Below are 20,495 nucleotides of genomic sequence, written 5' to 3'. Positions count from 1 at the left end.
TCCTTTTTGGAGTTGTATGTAGCGTAGGATTTTGCGTTCTACTAATGTTAGAAATGCTACAGCTAAAAGAATGGGAAGGATGAGTGTTAAAATGTTAATTATAAACATTTGTCGAAGAGAGGATTTGAACCTCTGGGTATAAAAGCTTAAGTTTTATGCAATTGCCGTACTCTGCCACTTCAACAAAGCCCTGGTCTTGGGCAGAGTATGTTTGCACTAGTTTATTAGGTTGAGACTGGGTCACTAATTGTTTGAAGTCGCTTTTTTAAAGTTGGCCTTATTTCTCTTGTCCTTTCGTACTGGGAGAAATGCGTAATAGATAGAAACCGACCTGGATTACTCCGGTCTGAACTCAGATCACGTAGGACTTTAATCGTTGAACAAACGAACCCTTAATAGCTGCTGCACCATTAGGATGTCCTGATCCAACATCGAGGTCGTAAACCCTATTGTCGATATGGACTCCAGAATAGGATTGCGCTGTTATCCCTAGGGTAACTTGTTCCGTTGATCAAAATTTTGGATCAATAAGTGATATTATACTTCGGCTAGTAGGCCTAGGTTTTAATCACTCGGAGGGTTTTTTGTACTCCGAGGTCACCCCAACCTTAAAGCTCCATAGGGTCTTCTCGTCTTATTGTGTTATCCCCGCCTCTTCACGGGGAGGTCAATTTCACTGATTAAAAGTAAGAGACAGTAAAACCCTCGTGTGGCCATTCATACAAGTCCTTATTTAGAGAACAAGTGATTATGCTACCTTTGCATGGGCAAGATACCGCGGCTGTTTAACGATTGTCACTGGGCAGGCAGTGCCTCTAATACTGGTTATGCTAGAGGTGATGTTTTTGGTAAACAGGCGGGGTTTGTGTTTGCCGAGTTCCTTTTACTTTTTTAAATCTTTCCTTAGTGCACACCTGTGTTGGGTTAACAGTATGTTTAATAAATAGTTTAGTGTTGGGTTATATTTATTGGCTGTTAACTATCAGTATATTATCAGTCACTGATAAAAGCTTGTGTGAGGAGAACATTTTTCTTGTTACTCATGTTAACAGTATTTCTTCTATAATTAAATAGATTAGTCCAATAGTCAGGCTAGGAGTTATTTTACTTATTGTTGAAATTAAAACTTATTTTTGTTGTTGAGCTTGAACGCTTTCTTAATTGGTGGCTGCTTTTAGGCCAACTATGGTTTAAGTTTTATATTACTCTCTAGTAAAGGTTGTATCCATTTCTAAAAAGCTGTACCTTTTTAGACTAACAATTAAACATACGTTGAAACTTGATGTGGTTTTTAGTATTGTTTAATGTTGAACTGAAATTCCTTTCTTGGACAACCAGCTATCACCAGGCTCATTAGGCTTTTTACCTCTACTTATAAGTCTTCTCACTATTTTGCCACATAGATGAGTTTGTTCTAGTTACTGCTTATAAGTAGCTCGTCTGGTTTCGGGTAATTTAACTTAAGATCTCTTTGCTAAATTATTACTAGTTAAGTCATTATGCAATAGACTACACACTCCAAATAGTTGTTCTCTCTGGTGATACAGCAATGAAAGGAATTCCTGCTATGCAGACCTGGAGCTGCTGCCAACTTATCCCTGAGATTGTTCACGTACCTGAGAACACAGTTCAGGAATGAGGGCCTTAGATTAAAATATACAAAAATACAAAACCAGAATATTATGGGGAAAAAAAAGTTGAAATGCACAAGATATGTCATTCGCCCATAGCTAGTGCAATTGGCATCCTGAAGAAAGTGGGAACCAAGGTAGAGTCATCCAAGGGAGCAAATAAATAAAATTGTATTGGCCCAAAATGGGGTGGGAGTGAGCTTAGAAGCAGCAGGTCTGCAGCCATTCCCTCAATCACCCCTTTTGCCCAGCATCACAACCCACTGCTTGGGACAGTTCTCAGCACCTTATCCCAAGAGGGGTTTATGAGGGGACAAGATGTGGAAAACCCTTCCTTACTCCTGAGATATTCCATCCCACAAAATACAGTAGCTTATAAGTTGGGTCCATCAATCTCTTAATCTCTTCACTCTGCCATGGGACATATTATTCCATATCCTTCTTTAAGTGTAAAACAACTTCCCTATCCAGCCCACTTCCAAAGCTGGAGATTCTGGGGATGGAGCAGGTGGGCAGGGGGACTCAGATAAAGCATGCAGGGAGGGGTTCCCTCCAAAGCCTCATGTGCATTTGGATAGGACATGATTGGAGTCCCTCTTCCTTCCCCCGACCAAGAGGTAATAGGGGGCAATGTTGTGGACCCCAGCCTGAGATACATGGAAGTGCCAGCTGCCCCCCCCCCCCGTCCCCACTTTCTCCACTCTGATGATTGATGCCTGCTTCTCAAAACTTCCTAATCACCAAAGGATAGCTCCCACCCACCGTGGCTCAATTTGGGGCCTCGGAGCATGGCAGGGCTGTGGATCTCTTCTTCCTCCTCCCAAAAGGAGGCTCATAAATGGATGTTAAATTTTGTCAAAAGCGTTTTCTGCATCTATTGAGATGATCCTATGGTTATTATCACACTGACTAACTTGCAGATGCTGAACCCTCCTTTATCCTTGGAACAAATCCCACTTGATCATGGTATATGATCCTTTTAATGTATTGTTGGATTCAGTTTTATATTTTGTTGAGGATTTTTGTATCTGTGTTCATCAGTGATACTGGCCTGTAATTTTCCTTTTTTTGTGTGCTATCGGGGCAATGCTGGCCCCATAGAAGGAGTTCAGGAGTGTTCCTTCCTCTGTAATTCTTTAGAATAGTTTGAGAAAGATAGATATAAACTCTTTAAATGTTTGGGAGAATTTGCCTGTGAAGTCATCTGGTCCTGGACTTCTGTTTGTTGGAGTTTTTAAATTACTGATTCAATATCATTACTGTAAATTGGTCTGTTGATATTTTCTCTTCCTGGTTCAGTCTTGGGAGAGTATACATTTCTAAGAATTTGTCCATTTCTTTTAGGTTGTCCATTTTATTGGCGTATAGTTGTTTGCAGTAGTGTCTTATGATCCTTTGTATTTCTGTAGTGTTGGTTGTAACTTCTTTTTCATTTCTGATCTTATTGATTTGGGCCCTTTCCCTTCTTTTCTTGGTGAGTCTGGCTAAAGTTTATCAATTTTGTTTATCTTTTCAAAGAACTAGCTTTTGGTTTCATTGATTTTTTTTCTACTTAGTCTCTGTTTCACATTTCTGTTCTCATCTTTCATTTCTTTCCTTCTAACTTTGGGTTTTGTTTATTTCTCTAGTTCCTTTAGATATAAGGGTAGATTGTTTGAGGTTTTTCTTGTTTCCTGAGGTATGCTTGTATTGCCATAAACTTCCCTCTTAGAACTGCTTTTGCTGCATCTCACAGGTTTTGGATCATTGTGTTTTTTGTTTTCATTTGTCTCTAGGTAATTTTTGATTTTCTCTTTGATTTCTTCAGTGATCCATTGGTTGTTTAGTAGCATACTGTTTAGCTTCCATGTGTTTGTGTTTTTAACAATCTTTTTATTATAGTTGATTTCTAGTCTCATAGTATTGTGGTAGGAAAACATGCTTGATATGATTTCTATTTTCTTAAATTTACTGAGGTTTGTTTTATGGCCTAGCATGTGATCTACCCTGCAGAATGTCCCATGTGCACTTAAAGAATCTGTATTCCACTGTTTTCAGGTAGAATGCTCTCCACGTGTATCAATTAAGTCTATCTGGTCTAAAGTGTAATTTAAGGCCGGTGTTTCCTTATTGATTTTCTATCTGGATAATCTATTCATTGGTGTAAGTGGGGTGTTAAAAGTCTCCTATTATTGTGTTATTGTTGATTTCTCCTTTTATGTCTGTTAATATTTGCCTTATGTATTGAGGTGCTCCTATGTTGGGTGCATATGTATTTATAATTGTTATACATTTTTGGATTCATCACTTGGGCATTATGCAGTATCTTGTAACAGTTTGCTTTAAAGTCTATTCTGTCTGATAAGTATTGCTGTTCCAGCTTTCTTTTGATTCCATTTGCATGGAGTAATTATTCTTAACCCCTCACTTTCAGTCTCTGTGTGTCTTTAGATCTGAAGTGAGTCTCTAATAGGCAGCATATATATAGGTCTTATTTTTGTATCCTTTCAGCCACTCTGTCTTCTGATTGGAGCATTCAGTCCATTTACATTTAAGGTAATTATTGATATGTATGTTCTTATTGCCATTTTGTTAATTGTTTTAGTAGGGCTTTTTTTTTCTTTTTTGTTTTTTTCTCTTGTGATTTGATGTCTATCTTTAGTGTTGTGTTTGGATTCCTTTTTATTTTTTTGTGTGTATATGTATATCAATATTTTGGGTTTGTGGTTACCACCAGGTTTTTACATAGCAGTCTATGTATATATAGACTGTACACACACACACACACACACACACACACACACACACAACTTAAGTTGCTGATCTCTTAATTTCAAATGTATTAAAAAAAAAACCTGCATCTGTACTCTCCTCCCCTCTATGATTACTGTTTTTGATATCATATTTTACATCTAATTGTTTTGTGAATCCCTTAACCGCTGATTGTGGATATAGATTTTACTTTTGTCTTTTAACCTTCCTACTAGCTTTGTGTGAGGATGATTTCCTATCTTTACTGTGTGTTTACCTCTACTGGTGAGCTTCTCCATTGCATAAATCTTATTTCTAGTTTTGGCCTGTTCTTTTTTGCCTAGAGAAGTTTAACATTTGTTGTAAAGCTAGTTTGGTGGTGCTGAATTCTCTTGGATTTTATTTGTCTGTAAAGCTTTTGATCTCTCCATTGAATCTGAATGAGAGCCTTGCTGGGTAGAGTATTCTTAGTTGTAGGCTTTTTCTCTTTCATCAGTTTAAATATATGATGTCACTCTGTTCTGGCCTGCAAAGTTTCTGCTGAAAAATCAGCTGATAGCCTTATGGGAATTCACTTGTATGTTATTTGCTTTTGTCTTGCTGCTTTTAACATTTTGTCTGTAATTAAATGACAAAAATTACAATATGTCTTTTTGTATTTTCTTCTTTGGGTTAATCCCGTATGGGGACTGTCTGTGCTGCCTGGACTTGGGTAACTGTTTTGTTTCCCAGGTTAGGGAATTTTTCAGCTCTTTTTTCTTCAAATATGTTCTCAGTGCCTTTCTCTATCTTCTACCTCTGGTATCCCTATTATGAGATTGTTAGTGCACTTGATGTTGTCCCAGAAGTTTCTTAAACTGTCCTCACGTTTTTTCTTTTTTCCTTTTTCTGTTCAGTGTTAGTTATCTCCACTGCTATCTTCCAGCTCCCTGATCCATTCCTTTGTATCATTTAGTCTACTATTGATTCCTTCTAGTATATTTTTCACTTCATTTATTCTACATCTGTTTGGTGGTTCTGTATGTTTTCTTTCTGTTGAAAACATCTAACTTCTCACTCTGTGCATCCATTCTTCTGAGCTCTTTGATTTTTTTTTTTTTTTTTTTTTGCGGTACGTGGGCTTCTCACCATTGTGGCCTCTCCCGTTGTGGAGCACAGGCTCCGGACGCACAGGCCAAGTGGCCATGGCTCACGGGCCCAGCCACTCCGCGGCACGTGGGATCTTCCCGGACCGGGGCACGAACCCATGTCTCCTGCATCGGCAGGCAGCCTCTCAACCACTGCACCACCAGGGAAGCCCCCTTTTTTTTTTTTTTTAGCTCTTTGATTTTTGATCATCTTTATGATAGTTACCTTGAACTCTTTCTCAGATAGATTGCCTAACTCTGCTTCACTTAGTTGTTCTTCTGGGGCTTTATCTTGTTACTTCATTTGAAACATGTTCCTCTGCTGCCTTGGTTTGCCTAAGTTGGTGTTAGTATTTCTGGATATCTGGTAGGTTTCCTGACCTTGAACTAGTGGCCTTCTCTATCAGACATCCTATGCATCACAGCAGCGCACTCCCCTCTTGTCAACTGAGCTATCTGTTCTGGGGTTTCCCTCATGAGGGCTGCATGGATCCTTTCTTGTGGCAGGCTGACTATGTGGGTGGTCTGGTAGGCCTGACTGTCTCCTAGTCTGGTTGGCTGTGAGACCCAACAGTCAGGACTCTTCTGGAGGCTGCTGGTTTGTGGGGCTTGGTCACAAGGCAGCTGACTACAGAACCCCAGGGGGCTCCAGGGCTGGCTTACTGGTGAGGAGAGTCAGGGTTGCCAGCCCACTAGTGAGTGAAGCCGGGTCCTGGGGTTAGCGTCTGACTACTGGCAGGCAAAGCCATCCTGGAGTCTGGCTTCAGGGTAGATGAATTTTAAAGCTAATGATAGATTCTAATCACATCTTTAAGAAGCTATATCATGATAAATATTATCTTGAATATATAGAAGAACTAATACTTGCTAATCAATCTCAGTGGGTGAAAACTCAGAGGTCTACGTCATTTTTCTAATTCCAGGTGGACCTCTGCTATTGTTTTTAATCTTTAAAGTAAACTATTTTAAATGAGAAATTCCTTTCGAGGTTTTTTGTTCTCTAAATTTCTCTTCACCAGTAAGATAGAGTTTCCATAATATGCTTTTAAGGCTGATTACTAAAACTTTAAGAGATCTATTAGAATATAAAGTACTTTTCCTTCACTGGTAGATATGCAAGGATTCAGGAAGCCTATCATAGCCTAAATATCTTAAAACATTTCTTCAAAATATGGCATATTTCTGGTATTGTGTGTGAGTATGTACACAAGTGACATTGGTAGGTTATGTATATATATCCCTTTTCTGTATATATCATATGTTGCTATCCTACAAAGATGGCATTTAAATTTAATGTTATTTTACTGAAGAAATGGGTTATCAAAAATCAGTTATTTCTGGAATTAAAATTTATATTTTAAATAACTGGAAATGTAAAACTGTAAATGGAGATTATTTTTCCCATTTAATGAATGCAAACTCACATGACAATTTGATGAATTTTAAATAGTTTGGAATTTCTTATTTCTAGTTTCTTAGAGAAACTACAAAACGCTAATAGACCTAAAAACTGAGAAATAACATTTTTCTCAAGTTAGATAGTAGTTTTACATAGATACCTTGATATCATATCAAATCATTAGGTTGATATTTTCAGAGAGTCAAAATTATAACACCAAAAATTAAAATAAAATATATTTTTGTAAATTTATTTAGATCAGATTATTTTATGAAATACTTTTAAATATGCAAAAAGTATGAATACATGAAATATGTATTGCATATTTTAAGATGCCATAATATAGCCTTTTTAAACATTTTAAAATTATATTTATTTTTTCTTAGATTTAAAGTAATAATATGGTTATATTTATGCATATACAACAGCACTCCCTGATTTTAGTATTATCATAAATACTTCCTCTTTCAATACTTCAATTTTTGTTCAATAGAGCATCTTTCAAAATGCTCTGTTGAACAAAAATTATCTGATTATTGCCATTTTCATGCAGGCAGAAAACACTTGAAATTTATAAATTATGTGCACAGTGAATTTTGATTAAACATTGATTATATTGAGAGATTTTCATAATAACACTTCAAACTATTCTAAATAGACATATATGTGCCATTTAACTCAGATGGTAATTTGTTTGTGGGATTCATGTTGATGATTTACTTGAATCAAACAAGTTTTTTGAATGCCTGCTACATACCAGGCATTTCACTACCTTCTGGGATTACAGCAATGACTCAAAGCAGATAGTCTTTGCTCTCATGAATTTTTGCAGTCTAACATAATGATCCTAATATGTACTTCCCATTTTGAGATAAAACCATCAATTGTTGGCAGAAAAAATACTAGCCACAGACTTACATGTTTGCCTTCCAGCTTGCCTTTCTCTTAAAGCATGACTCTATATTTATAGGCCAACTGAACTCTGTTATTTACAGTAGATTCTTCTTTTTTCAACTATTATTAATATAAATACAATTATGTCTTACTCATGTAATATGACCTACAGAAGATATCTGTCACATACCAGGAATATTTGTGCCATCTCTAAATGACTGTGTCACAGAAAGAAGGTACATCTTCCAGAGCCTTAATTTTAACTAATAGTCAACAATTAAAAAATTTGAAGTTACAGGTAAACATACCATGGAGGAGAATGTTGAATTCACAGTGATACTTAAAATACAACACAACACTTCAAAGATATTAATTTAAGTAACATGCTTTTATATAATCAAAGCCCAAAAGATGATCTCTGAAACCTTCTAAAAAATATAGTAATACGAATGTCTATGTGGTATCCTATCAATGCCTACAATGATAAAAGTTTTTATATACCAAATAGGAATTTTCAATAAAAAATACACAAGGTTAGAATCTTATTTAGGATTATATGTGAAGATAGTTTATTCAATTTCAAATTGCTTTTAGTCTACTCAAAGTCAAGTGTCTTGTTTTGCTTCAACTAAATGAAAAAAAAAGAAAGAAGTAGCCTATGCTGGAGAATGAAAAAGTACAGAGAAAATATTTTGTGAGACTTAGCTGACATTTTGAAACAAACTAAAATCAAACTGAAATAATTTTATTTTGGGATATATAATAGATTTCAAAAAACAAATGGTATTAACTGACAAGAATCTATTCATTGTAGAACATTTGAGAGACATCAAAATTCAAGATGTCAAAAGAATGTGCAAATAATATAAATAAAACGTTCACTTTCGTACTTGCTATTCATTACAGGATGGAAATGTAGAGGTATTAACTGGTCATTAGTAATACAAAATTAGAATGAAAAGCTTTGCTTTGAACAATGTTCCAGAAAGCTTATTCACTACAGAGGAATCTTAAATTCTTTCTAAGACTTGGGACAATTTTTCAAAGGTAGCATTTAAATTATTCACTCTGTTAATTCACGTATAACCTTTAGTCTGACTCTTGTCTATAAAAGTCCTCACATCCCTAAAAAAACACTTTTAAGGATAGTAAATGAACCCTGTAGAGATTAGTTCCTTACTAATAATGCCGACATCCTGCCTGTCCTAAAGATTAAGATAAAGTACGTTATTCAGCATTTTCACCAAAACATGCTCCTATAAAGATGATCATGTTATTAAGCAAAGTGAACGGTTTTACAGATATTCTTCTGAAATGTGACTCCACTAGCACTGAATCTTCCCTTTTATATTAATGGTGTTTTGAAGACAATGTAATATAACAAAGATCTCTGGTTATAATTTTGATGGTACCACACTATCAAACTTTCAGACACTCAATATTTGTGTAACTATCATACTCACGTTTACCTTTGGAACGGTTGCAGTAATCCTCTGTTATGTGTTAAATGAGGGAGTGATACCACCAAGCCAAACTGAGCAAATTAATGTATTTTCTGATTTTTTTTTAGCAGACAGATTTTTTAAAGGGTAAAATTATCTGAGATTATAAATACATACACACCCAGTTGCCTATTCAAATTTTGAAGTATCTAAACTAAGATATCGAGTGAGGGACAGGAAGAAGAACTATCCTTAGTGATTTAATCTAGCAACCTATAGTTCACTATCAACTGATTTGTTGGCAAACCAAAAAAATTCTGAGTAGTTTACATATATTCAATCAACATCCGTCTTCTCTGCTTCAGCCACACTTGTTATCAATCATTTTCTCCAGCCAATTTTTTTGCCGTACCTTAAACTGACCAACAATATTTTTCCTTGTAGCCTTGTGAATTTTAATTTTCCTGTCTGAAATGTAAATTTATCAGCTAAATGCATGGCTCACATCTTCAGTCAGTTTTGGTCAGGCTTCTGCTCAAATGGGGTCTCCTTAGACAGACACCTGAAATAGCACCACTGCCTCCCCACTTGCCTATCACTCCCTGTTGTCTTGGCCTGCTTTATTTTTTTCCCTAGAGGTCCTGCTTCTGCCACCAGGAGGGCATTGGTTTTTCTGTTTTTCTAGTTTTTCTAGTATACCTTAACTGATAGCTATTCCTTTCCTACTCAAAACCATTTTAAGAAGCAACTCTCTCAACTACACACAGGTCTGACTATTCAAATCACCGTTTTGTAGACTTGTAAATTTTTGGAGGCAGACAAACAAGGAAAATATACCAGCAAAAGCAAGAACAGGTAAAAGGAGATTGTTTAATGCTCTTATAATGAAAAGAACCTTGTTTCTGAGGGGTCCTGAGTTAATAAAGAGTTCTGTGCTAAGCAGCCAGCACTTGAGACTTGAATTAAGAATTACTGTTAGACAAAACTCAGAATCTAGAAAACAAAAATGAGGACTGATACTAAACAAACAAACAAAAAAACCCACACACAAAAACCTTGCCTGTGGTCATCAGTGGCAAGTGGTTTGGGTAGGTTAAAAGGAACACTACAATATATTATATCTCCATATTCTACTTAAGTAAACCCATTTGTATTTTAACCAAGCTGAATGTACTTTAATGGTATGTAGCTATGACAATTCCACAAAACTTTTATTATTGAGTACAGTTAAGAGATTCATTTTTATTCTAAGGAATAAATATTATGCTATTTACTGAAATTGTACCATCTGACATGAATACAAAATCTAGCTTTAGTGCATCCTTCAGTTTTATGAAGTAGCGATAGATGAAGGAAAACCAAGTACTTTCGTATTCGTTAATCCATGTGGCACACTTAAGCATATTTAGTTGAATTACATTAGCAATTCCAGGTGGAAATATGTGGCATTTGAATCTTTGTTTTGAAAACTGCTGTAGGAGGTATTTTAAGTCCAAGAACAGTTTCAAGTCATCTGAGGGTTATGGTTCTCATCCAGGGATTGCTGAGAACATTTACACTGTTGATTACTATAGTCAAGTGACAGTAGTGGTCCATTTCAGATTTCCATTTCAGATTTCCAGTGTCCTAACAGAAAAGTCATACCTTTGTTGCCTGACAACAGAGATCAATAATCTAGCAGCCAATATTTGATCATGGGGAACAGAAGTGAAAAACCACTCATGATAAACAGGAATTGGGGAAAGAGTCATTGGGGACAGGGTAATAGTGGAATCTAAGATCATGCATAAGAAAGAGCAGTTGTAGACAGAATCTCCAGGAGCTTGATGTTAAAACAAGCAATTGAACTTTGGTGCTTCTCCCATCCCTGAGTTCCTAAACTTCCATCAGACTCACTCCTCAACTAAACTCAAATTCTACAACGTAAGTCTAAAGAGTGTGCTGGATATGCAAAGAAAGCTCAAAGCAAAGTCCCTTCACGCCCTTCCCAAAACAATGTCATCTTATGGATGTCCTTTCTACCATGCACTTATCTCATCTTTGTTGCCTAAATTAGGAGTCAAATTATTGGTGGCTTGCAGGAGCCACACAGGCCACAGGAGCCACACAGATGTATTTTGTTTGGCTAATAAAAGGAATCACAATTTAAATTAGAATGACTTATCTTTAATACACAGAATTTCCTATTCTGAAAAAAAATTGAAGGTTTCTTTCTACGTGGTTATGAGTAGACAGAACCTAATAGGTCTTCATTTCTTGTAGCACACAGGCCCATTCTTATTGCCCACGAAGGCCCATGGTCCATCGTCCAATAGTCTATACAGATGAAACCAATAGTAGCTTCAGTTGTCTTCCCTAGTGACAGGATTTAGATACTCTCTCTACAGAAAAATGGTTCATTATAACAGCATCACTTGGCATTAAGTGTGTGTATGTGTGGCATAATTTAATTCTATATTATTCAGATTTATTTCTATTAGACATGAGATTAAAGTAAAGGATTTAAAGAAAAAGGAAAAATAGAATAGAATGTTCTTTTCTTAAGGGTGTTTTTCATTTCCTTAGAAACCAAGGGTTACTTTGCACAACTTAATCTTTTCATCATCATTAACATTAGCATTCTGAAACTTAAACAGTAAACAAGAGCCACTATATTGAACAGAGTTGTTTTCCTTGTATAAAACACCCTAGCTTGCTGCCCTTTTTGACTTCTGTCTGCTTTGTATAATTTTTGACTTCTGTCTGCTTTGTGTACTTCTCCTGTCCCTTATTTTATGATCATTTCACTAGATCCAGCAATACCATTGTATATTAGGTGCTATAGAGTAAACAAATGAGAAAAGGAATATCAAAAATGAAATATGATTAAATGTCAATATAATTTTAGATAACTTGAGATAACCTATTTCCCTAATGCTTAGAAAGTTTTCAATTTACTTATTTCACAATTATATATTCAGAAGTTTGCAGCTGCTGAGCTTTCATAAAATAATACTTTGGCACAAATGAAAAGTAGCGAATGCATCGTTGCATATGTAGCTCCAACAGTAATGAGCAGAGCCAAATTGTTTTCTACTAGGATAATTGTCTTAGTCACTGTAATAAGAGGATTAAAATACATGAGGAATTGGACATGATTTTTTTTTTGCACGTTACGCGGGCCTCTCACTGTTGTGGCCTCTCCCATTGCAGAGCACAGGCTCCGGACGCGCAGGCTCAGTGGCCATGGCTCACGGGCCCAGCCGCTCCACGGCATGCGGGATCTTCCCGGACCGGGGCACGAACCCATGTCCCCTGCATCGGCAGGTGGACTCTCAACCACCGCGCCACCAGGGAAGCCCTGGACATGATTTTTTTACATCAACTTAGGTCTAATATTGACAAGTGTATTTTGGATAGTTTCATTTAACTTCTTCAAAACTTACAAAAAATTATATTTCCTCATCAATGTGTATGCCTTTCACCAGAAAGAACTCAGAATGACTTAATGATGACTGGGAAAAGTAAAGAATAGAATAGCAAAGAAATTTGTAATCATGATTTTGGGGCTATGCAACATCCACAGCAATCTAGCCAGAAGACCACTAATGTCTTATAAAAATATTTAATATTTTGGCAGTTAAGAATCAAGTTTGGATGTTATAAAATTATAGAACAAGGGGAATATATTTTCCCCTATTTATCCAGAAAAACAAAACTCTCACATTGCACTAAAGGTCATTTGCTTGATGTCAATACGGATGATCTTGTATAACACAAACAAAGTTTTAGTCTTAATACTTCAAAAGCTTGTACAGTCATCTATTAATCTACCTTCATCTGTATAGAACTTCTATTGTTAGAGTTGCTGTGTTTCACAAGGCTTTATGCAGCAGACTGTACATTTATTTTTTTTTTAATTATTGTTTCAAATAGAATTCTAGGATTTGTTGATGAAAACCACCAGAGAGACAAACACTATTTACCTTAGTGATAAGGCAACAATGCAGAATAGAGGTAGGATAAAAGTGCCTTAGAAAGTAACTGTTTAAAACCAAATCCTTAGAACTATCCCTCCCATAGGACATATATACTAGATCCCTCTCTCACTTTTATTTTCATGAGTAAAGCTCTGTACAAATTTTCAAAAGCTTAATATCTAAGAACATGTTTTGTACTTCAGGTTTCATTTAATATGTAAATTATGTTGGCAACACTTTGTTATATGTCATATTTGAAATAACCAGATTCGTTATCATAGAACTGAGAGAGAATTAAATCCAGATCTTAAGCTGTATCTTTGTCCTGACACATTGAAAGAAACATGGCCTAAGAATAGGCCCAGATAAGGATTTCTATCTTTAATAACATTTCTCCCAAACATTTACATGAGCTGAGGACTCTGTCTATGGCAACTATATTGAAACATTTTTCCACCTACTATATAATCTCTAGCACCTTTAACCTCTTGGTGGCGTCTTCAACCATTTTCAATTTACCCCAATAGAACATTGTCATCCAGTCTGCCTGATAACTTGCCATCTTGGTTTCTCAGGTTCCTCTCTTCTCAGCATCTTGTGCAGTCTCTCATCTGGGGTTCTAGTCATCTTCTACTATGAGGTATCCTACAGAGTTTATTCTTATTCCACTATAGTTGTTCTGCAAAAATTTTCCACCAGTTTAGACCTTGCTCTCTTTAGAGAATGAAAGAGAAGAATGAAGATAAATAGGCAAAAAGAGAGGGTTCTGAACCCTTGGATGTAAAAAAACAAAAAACCAAAAAAACCACATTACACTTTTTTTTTTTTTACACTTTGTTTAAACGTTGGGAATATTCCTACAGAAACATTGGTTATTTAAGACTTTTCTTTCCATGAGTGCAAGACCTATTTTACTAGGAGTATGTGAAACTCTACTTGCAACCCTTTGGAGGTGTGTAAGGCAGAGTTTGGCGAACTCCCTTGCTATAAATCTAAGATATGTAATTGGCAACTATAAGGAAAGAAGAACATCAACATAGAACTTTAATCTTCTACTCTTCCAAGCTTAGTGATTTTTGACAACGGAAGGAAAAGGATGATGACGAGCAACTTGCAAATGCCCCTCAACAACATAATTGTTTCTAATGAAGAATCAACTTCCCTTCACTCCCTTAGCTCCATGCTTGGGCCAGAGAAACCCCACAGAAGAAGTGACCAACTGAATTCATTGTTCCTTTCTATAACCTCCTCTACCTTCCTAGAAGTACAGGAGGGTCTGTAGTACTCAACCTAGTTCACACCTGGTTCTGCCATGTGCGCTGACCAGGACACATTCTCATTGAATCAGCTGTGGCATCCTCTGTTGGCATCTCCTTTCATAATGTGAAGACACTCGGTCATCTTTCATTTCTCAAATTTGCTGTGAGCCCACAATATCTTAACCGGAAATCCATAAAGAACATTTAGGATGAGCCTCCCAATCTCTCACCTACATAGTGATATCCTTTTGCCTCTGAGCCTGTTTATTTTTGTACAATTATGGTGTTATGCTCAAACCATGACTTCAAATCATTTTCTTGTCCCCTTGACTCAGCACTGCCTATGTATTTACCCAGTTTCTAAGAATTAGTCTGAACCAGTTGTTCCAAAGCCTTTTTGAATGCCATTCCGTAGTTTTTGTAAAGCAGCCAGCGCCCTGACTTGGCTGGCACCCAGAGGCAAGCTTTAAATAGTTCCAGTGTAACCGTTCCTGACCTCACTCCTTCCAGTAAGGACTCAGTGCCATTAGGCAACTCTGAGTCCAGTGAATCTAAAAATGTATTTCCAGAAATATTTTTTTAAAACTTAGTTTTTTTAGAGCAGTGTTTTAAGTTCACAGTGAAAAGGAGACGGAGATAGAGTTTTTCTATATACCCCTTGGGCCCCTTCCCCCCGACATGCATAGCCTTCCCCATTATCAACATCATTCACTAGAATGGTACATTTTTTTTTTAACCAAGGATGAACCTACATTGACACATCATAATCAGCCAAAGTCCACAGTTTACCTTAGGTTTCCTTTTGGTGTTGTACATTCTATTGGTTTGGACAAATGTATTATGACATATATCCATCCTTAGAATATCATGCAGAGTGTTTTCACTGCCCTAAAAATCCTCTTTGCTCTGCCTGTCTTCCCCCCACTCACCCCTGGAAACTACTGATATTTTAATTTTTCCCATATTTTTATCTTTTCCGGAATGCCATAGTTGAAATCGTACAGTACATGTCTCCTTCGGCTTGGCTTCTTTCACTTAGTAAAATGCACCTAAGTCTCCTCCGTGTCTTTTCATGGCTTGATAGCTCATTTGTTTTTAGTCTGTATTTATCTGGATGTACATAGTTTATTTATCTATTCACTTACTAAAGACATCTTGCTTGCTTCCAAGTTTGGGCAATTATGAATTAAGCTGCTATAAATGTTCATGTGCAGGTTTTTGTGTATACATAAGCTTTTCTGGCAAAAAATTTTAGATATTTTAAAATAATCTAAGTCTGTTTCTTGGTACACATTCTCCTCTCTAAATGCAAATACTCATTAAACATTTTCTACATACTAGTTCTAGAGCTTTCTGGTGGTGGTCAGGAACCAATGTGATTCTCTTAATGGGTTGATTTTGTGTTCTTACCACATAAGCTTGATTTTCTGGTAGTTGTGATGAAAATAAACTCCTGGTTCAGATCGAGGGTGATATAATGAATCTGTTATCAATATACTACTGAGGACAAGGACCAAGGAGAGGAACAATCTAACAGGTCCCAGGGTGAGAAAGAAGTTTATGGATCTCTACCTGTTAAATTTTTAATTCTTTAAAACTTATACTGATGTGCAAATTAATTTAGCATATATATTCATAAAAAGGAAACATTTCCATCCCACAGAGTGTAAAAATCTTGAAATATGCAGATGCATGTGACAAATAACGGACGTTCTATGAATGTACCTTAGTGACTTATATAAGAAAATTAAGTATAAAATACCCGAGTTAAAAAATAATACCCGAGTTATTTAAAAGCTATACTATAGTAGTATAGTAGAGGATGTATTTGGCAATGGAGATTGTTCAGCTGTAGACATCAATAAAGTAAGCCAAAGCAAGTTGACACCCAAACTTACTAGTTTGGCTTAATAAAGGATTTGCTGTGCCTTACTTTTAAGAAGCCCCAGAACATTTACAAATAGGTGCTTATTTTTCTGGTAAAATAGGATACCCACATGTTTTGTTACTACCAATTAAAAAGATGCAAGAAAAAAGAAACCAAGAGTTTAAGAGCCAGACTAGAATTAACTGTCCTATTGGGAAGTTTCTTAGATTGCCTAAAGAAAAATATGAAAACACTATCATGGATTGTTTCCTTTAGACTTTCAAGGCAAGAATGATTGCACACTACATTGTAATATCTGGCAGAGGTTCATTTGATCACCATATTTTTAGAAATTTAATGTGAAAGAGAAATGTGAAACCTTTAATCTCTAGATTGGTGTTTATACTCTTTATGTTGACACTCGAATAACTTTGGCAGCATTCTGAGTAGTTGGCAGTTTCTACAAAATATGCCAATTAAAGAGCACAGCAACTACAGCATGTCACCTTCTTCTAAAATATAAATATTGAACTTTCACTACATGCCATCATGCAGAACTGCTATGACAACATCTTTGTAGACTTCCTGAGCTCCTTTAAAAAGTGAGATCTCATCAACACAAGGAAAGGTAAAATATCATTACTGTGGCTATAATTATCTGGTTGGCAAAATAAGCTCTGTATAGAATTACATGTTAAAACAACTATTTAGTAAAATTAAATGCTTTAGTTCAGCTCAGCTTATATGTTCAAGGGAATAGGTGAACAATGAGAAAATATAGATTGGTTTTCTATCACATTTATTTTTTGTCTCTGGTTAAAAAGCAAACTTTTTATTGTAGGACATTTAGAAAACAAATTTGTTGACAGGAAAGTAGTTAACGATAAACCATAATCTTACATGTGAGATGAAATTTTTCTGGTATAATTATTTTTATATATATATTTTTTCTTTTCTGCAGATACATATAGGACTTATTTCTAATTTATTTAAATGCATCCTAATAACTCATTATCTTCATATACTTTCAAGCTCAATAGGGACTTTTTAAAAATAAACCTGTGTAATTTTTATAATATTTCTATAATTTAGTATAGACACTTAAATTTGTTTAAACAAAGGCCAGCAGTGTTATGGACATTTTTGGCTGATTCCAAAGGAAGTGAAAGATGTTCAAGAATAAAAATTTATGCCAATTCTTCTAAGAAGTAAAAGAAATGTTTCTAGTAAGGCATAATAAATACTGATACATGATAAAGTGAACCAACACAGGTATTATGTGTACTATAGAAATTTTCAAAATACACGTAGGTTGAATTTCCGGGAAAAGTCACTTTCCAATAAACCACTTGACATTCTTTTTTAAAAAGACATCAATCTGGAAAAACAGTGTTGAGCCTAGACAGAAAGTACAAATCAAACCCAGTGGAAAGTCTTTTACAGAATTAGTAGACAAAATGAGCCACAGAACATTCTCATATTTAGAATAGTTTGAAATAGAAACCAAGACTCAAGGGATTTCCACTTTACTGTTACCTAATAGAGGAGGAGAATCTCTAAATATCTGTAAAGTTTAGAGACTAGGAGAGTGTTGGGGAACAAAAGTGCTAATTTTTTGTTAAGGAAAATTAAATTTTTGAAGATTGTAATATAAATTAGGAATAAGTTGTTAATTATGGCAGATAGACTGAGTGAAAATTCAGATTTCCTCCTCTGCTCTGCACCTTTTGTCAGTTTTCTGTTCCCAAGCACTTTGTTTTCCTAGTAACTATTCTTTTTTTAAGATTTTTATTTTTTGATGTGGACCATTTTTAAAGTCCTTATTGAATTTCTTACAATATTGCTTCTGTTTTATGTTTTTTGGGTTTTTTTGGCCACGAGGCATGTGGGATCTTAGCTCTGTGACCAGGGATCAAACCCACACCCCCTGCATTGGAAGGCAAAGTCTTAACCACTGGTCCACCAGGGAAGTCCCCCTAGTAACTATTCTTAAATCACCATGTCTAATAGATTATGGATCTTAATCCTTACCAGATTGTAGCAAATTTAAATTAGCAGTGCAGAGCTTACCCTGTGGTCCATTTCTTTTGGAGAAATACACTAGGTAACAGTATGTGTGATAGTCAACTCTACCTATTGACAAAAGTTCTAGCCGGTATCTAGATGCATTCTTAGACTGATTGTGAATCAGATGACTTCTCTGCAATCAAAACTAAACATTTCTATTCATTAAGTCTCTCATAATGTAATCCAAATAAAGTATTTCCAGTTAGTGTCCTAATTTAAACTCACACAGGGAAGAAATTAAAGAGGAACTGTCAGTGGATTTGCTTTGAAGCTTTCATTTAGTACTTCCACACATATCAAATCTAGGCTTGAAATGAGAAATCCCTCTTAGATTAAGTCACTTTTAAAACACATAGCTTACTCACCATTCCGACTCTCTTCATCAATGGCAACTATGGTGGCTGGTGGTCCCCCCCTAGCTAGTTTGCAATCTAAAGAGAAAACAAGACAAAGTAAGAAGTAGCTACTGCAGGAGCATTCACCCTGAGATTAAATTCATTGAGATGTATATTGATATTTAAAAAGAAAAATCCTGCAATCAAATTAATATGCATCATTTCTTTTAACAGTTTTTTATTTTTAAAAAATTCTCGTAAGAGCTATATAGATTCCTTACCACATCGTAACAAAGACACTTTGTATACCATGAAACTGTTCAAATCTTACTGGAAAACACCAGCAGAGACCACTGGAGAGCAGAGGTCCTTCAGGACAGAGATAACGGGATGGTAATTTAACCCATAAAAACAACATAAAGGGATGATTAACAAGGATAAATTGTAATTAAAGCATCACAACAGAAACAAACATAATTGGACTTTAATTGTAATAAAGGGTCTAATTAAAAAGAGTGAATAGATCTTTAATAATGTTCTAAAGAGAATAAAACAAAGACAGACAAGCAATGTTCATGAGGTTGTTTGAGATTTTATTTTTGTCATCTTACCCTCATATTGCCAGTCTGGAGTCAAAAGTATAGAGTCATCAATGGGAGCAGATCAGAAAAATGAAAGAAAGGAAGAAAGAATACATGTATATATTTAGCGAGGATTTAAAGACATAAATAGCATTATACAATAACAGATACATCACCTAATGATTTCTGGAAATGAAGTATATAAAATCCTTAGATTTTTGTAATTCTAACAGTAGTAACAAGTTTACTCGATAATGTATGTCATTAACATCTTAAAAATTATAGATCAACTCGAACATAACATACAGTACACCGATGTGTCCTATGAAAAGGTAAATAAAATTACTTATGAATTGTCTATTATCCCTGTGTTGAACAAACCTTAAGAATAGTGCCTGTCAATCAGCAGTGATTAATTTGTTATTTCAAACAATGCTAATACCGAAGTATCTCATGATAATGAACATAAATAGTACCATGAGCTATAACATCCATGATAATTAAAATGTGAAAGGTTTGCCTGGAAGATGTCAAAAGTACACTTCTGAGACATAAAGCACTCTCCCAGGAGGTACTCGGTCAGCCTGATAGGGCTGTGTCACACAGTTGAATGTACATGGCACTGTCCTGTGACTGCAACATAAATTGGCTTAAAGCCATCCAAGTACGTGTGCTATTTGGAAGATGATTTCAAGGTTTACTATTTATCTATTAAAATTCTGCTATTATGTACATGGGCATGAATAAAAAAGGCTTTGGCGAGCATTGTTCTATATTGTAAGATATGTGCTCTCCCATATGAAGCTTAAAATATCAGAAATCTCCAGTTTTTCTCTCTTCATCCTGGTCAGTATTCATGGAGTTTCAGGTCACAGCATTTTTAGATCTAAAATATCTCAGTACACTTCATTCTCTCCTTCCTATACCCCCTGACATAGCACAGCTCCTCACTATTTGTCACCTCTACTCTTGCAGTGGTTTCCTCGCTGATTCTCCTAGAAGCTTTGTTCTCATTCTGCATTCATTTATTAACTTCACGAGAATTATTTTATGCACCCAAATCAAAGGTAAAATAATGGTACTTCTCTGCACAAAGAACTTAAGTTTCCTTTGGAGTGAAGAAAATTGTCTTCGAATATCATTCAAAGGATGTCATGGTCTTAACATTGTTTACTTAGAATTAAGCACTGTGCCCTTCAGTCAC

At 35.6% G+C, this 20,495-nt stretch overlaps 1 protein-coding gene across 16 annotated transcripts in view; it reads right to left on the bottom strand.

Annotated features, from left to right (window-relative positions):
* Positions 1-20,495, bottom strand: part of PCDH15 (protocadherin related 15) — a 718,778-nt gene that overhangs the window by 573,465 nt on the left and 124,818 nt on the right. For 10 of the 16 annotated variants that reach the window (XM_027111902.1, XM_027111901.1, XM_027111900.1 and 7 more), the window contains exon 2: positions 18,741-18,806. The exons of 3 other annotated variants lie outside the window; for them this stretch is intronic. In XM_027111902.1, the coding sequence (XP_026967703.1) occupies positions 18,741-18,806 (66 nt within the window). Of the gene's footprint in view, positions 1-18,740; positions 18,807-19,321; positions 19,337-20,495 lie in introns of all 16 variants that reach the window. 3 more of the 16 variants (XM_027111903.1, XM_027111899.1, XM_027111890.1) reach the window with 1 other exon arrangement.

Source organism: Aethalodelphis obliquidens, unplaced genomic scaffold (assembly GCF_003676395.1).
Source record: "Aethalodelphis obliquidens isolate GAN/ISIS:26980383/991018 unplaced genomic scaffold, ASM367639v1 scaffold11, whole genome shotgun sequence".
Classification (NCBI taxonomy): domain Eukaryota; kingdom Metazoa; phylum Chordata; class Mammalia; order Artiodactyla; family Delphinidae; genus Aethalodelphis; species Aethalodelphis obliquidens.
Note: the sequence above shows the minus strand (reverse complement) of the source record. Positions and strands in the feature narration are given on the sequence as shown.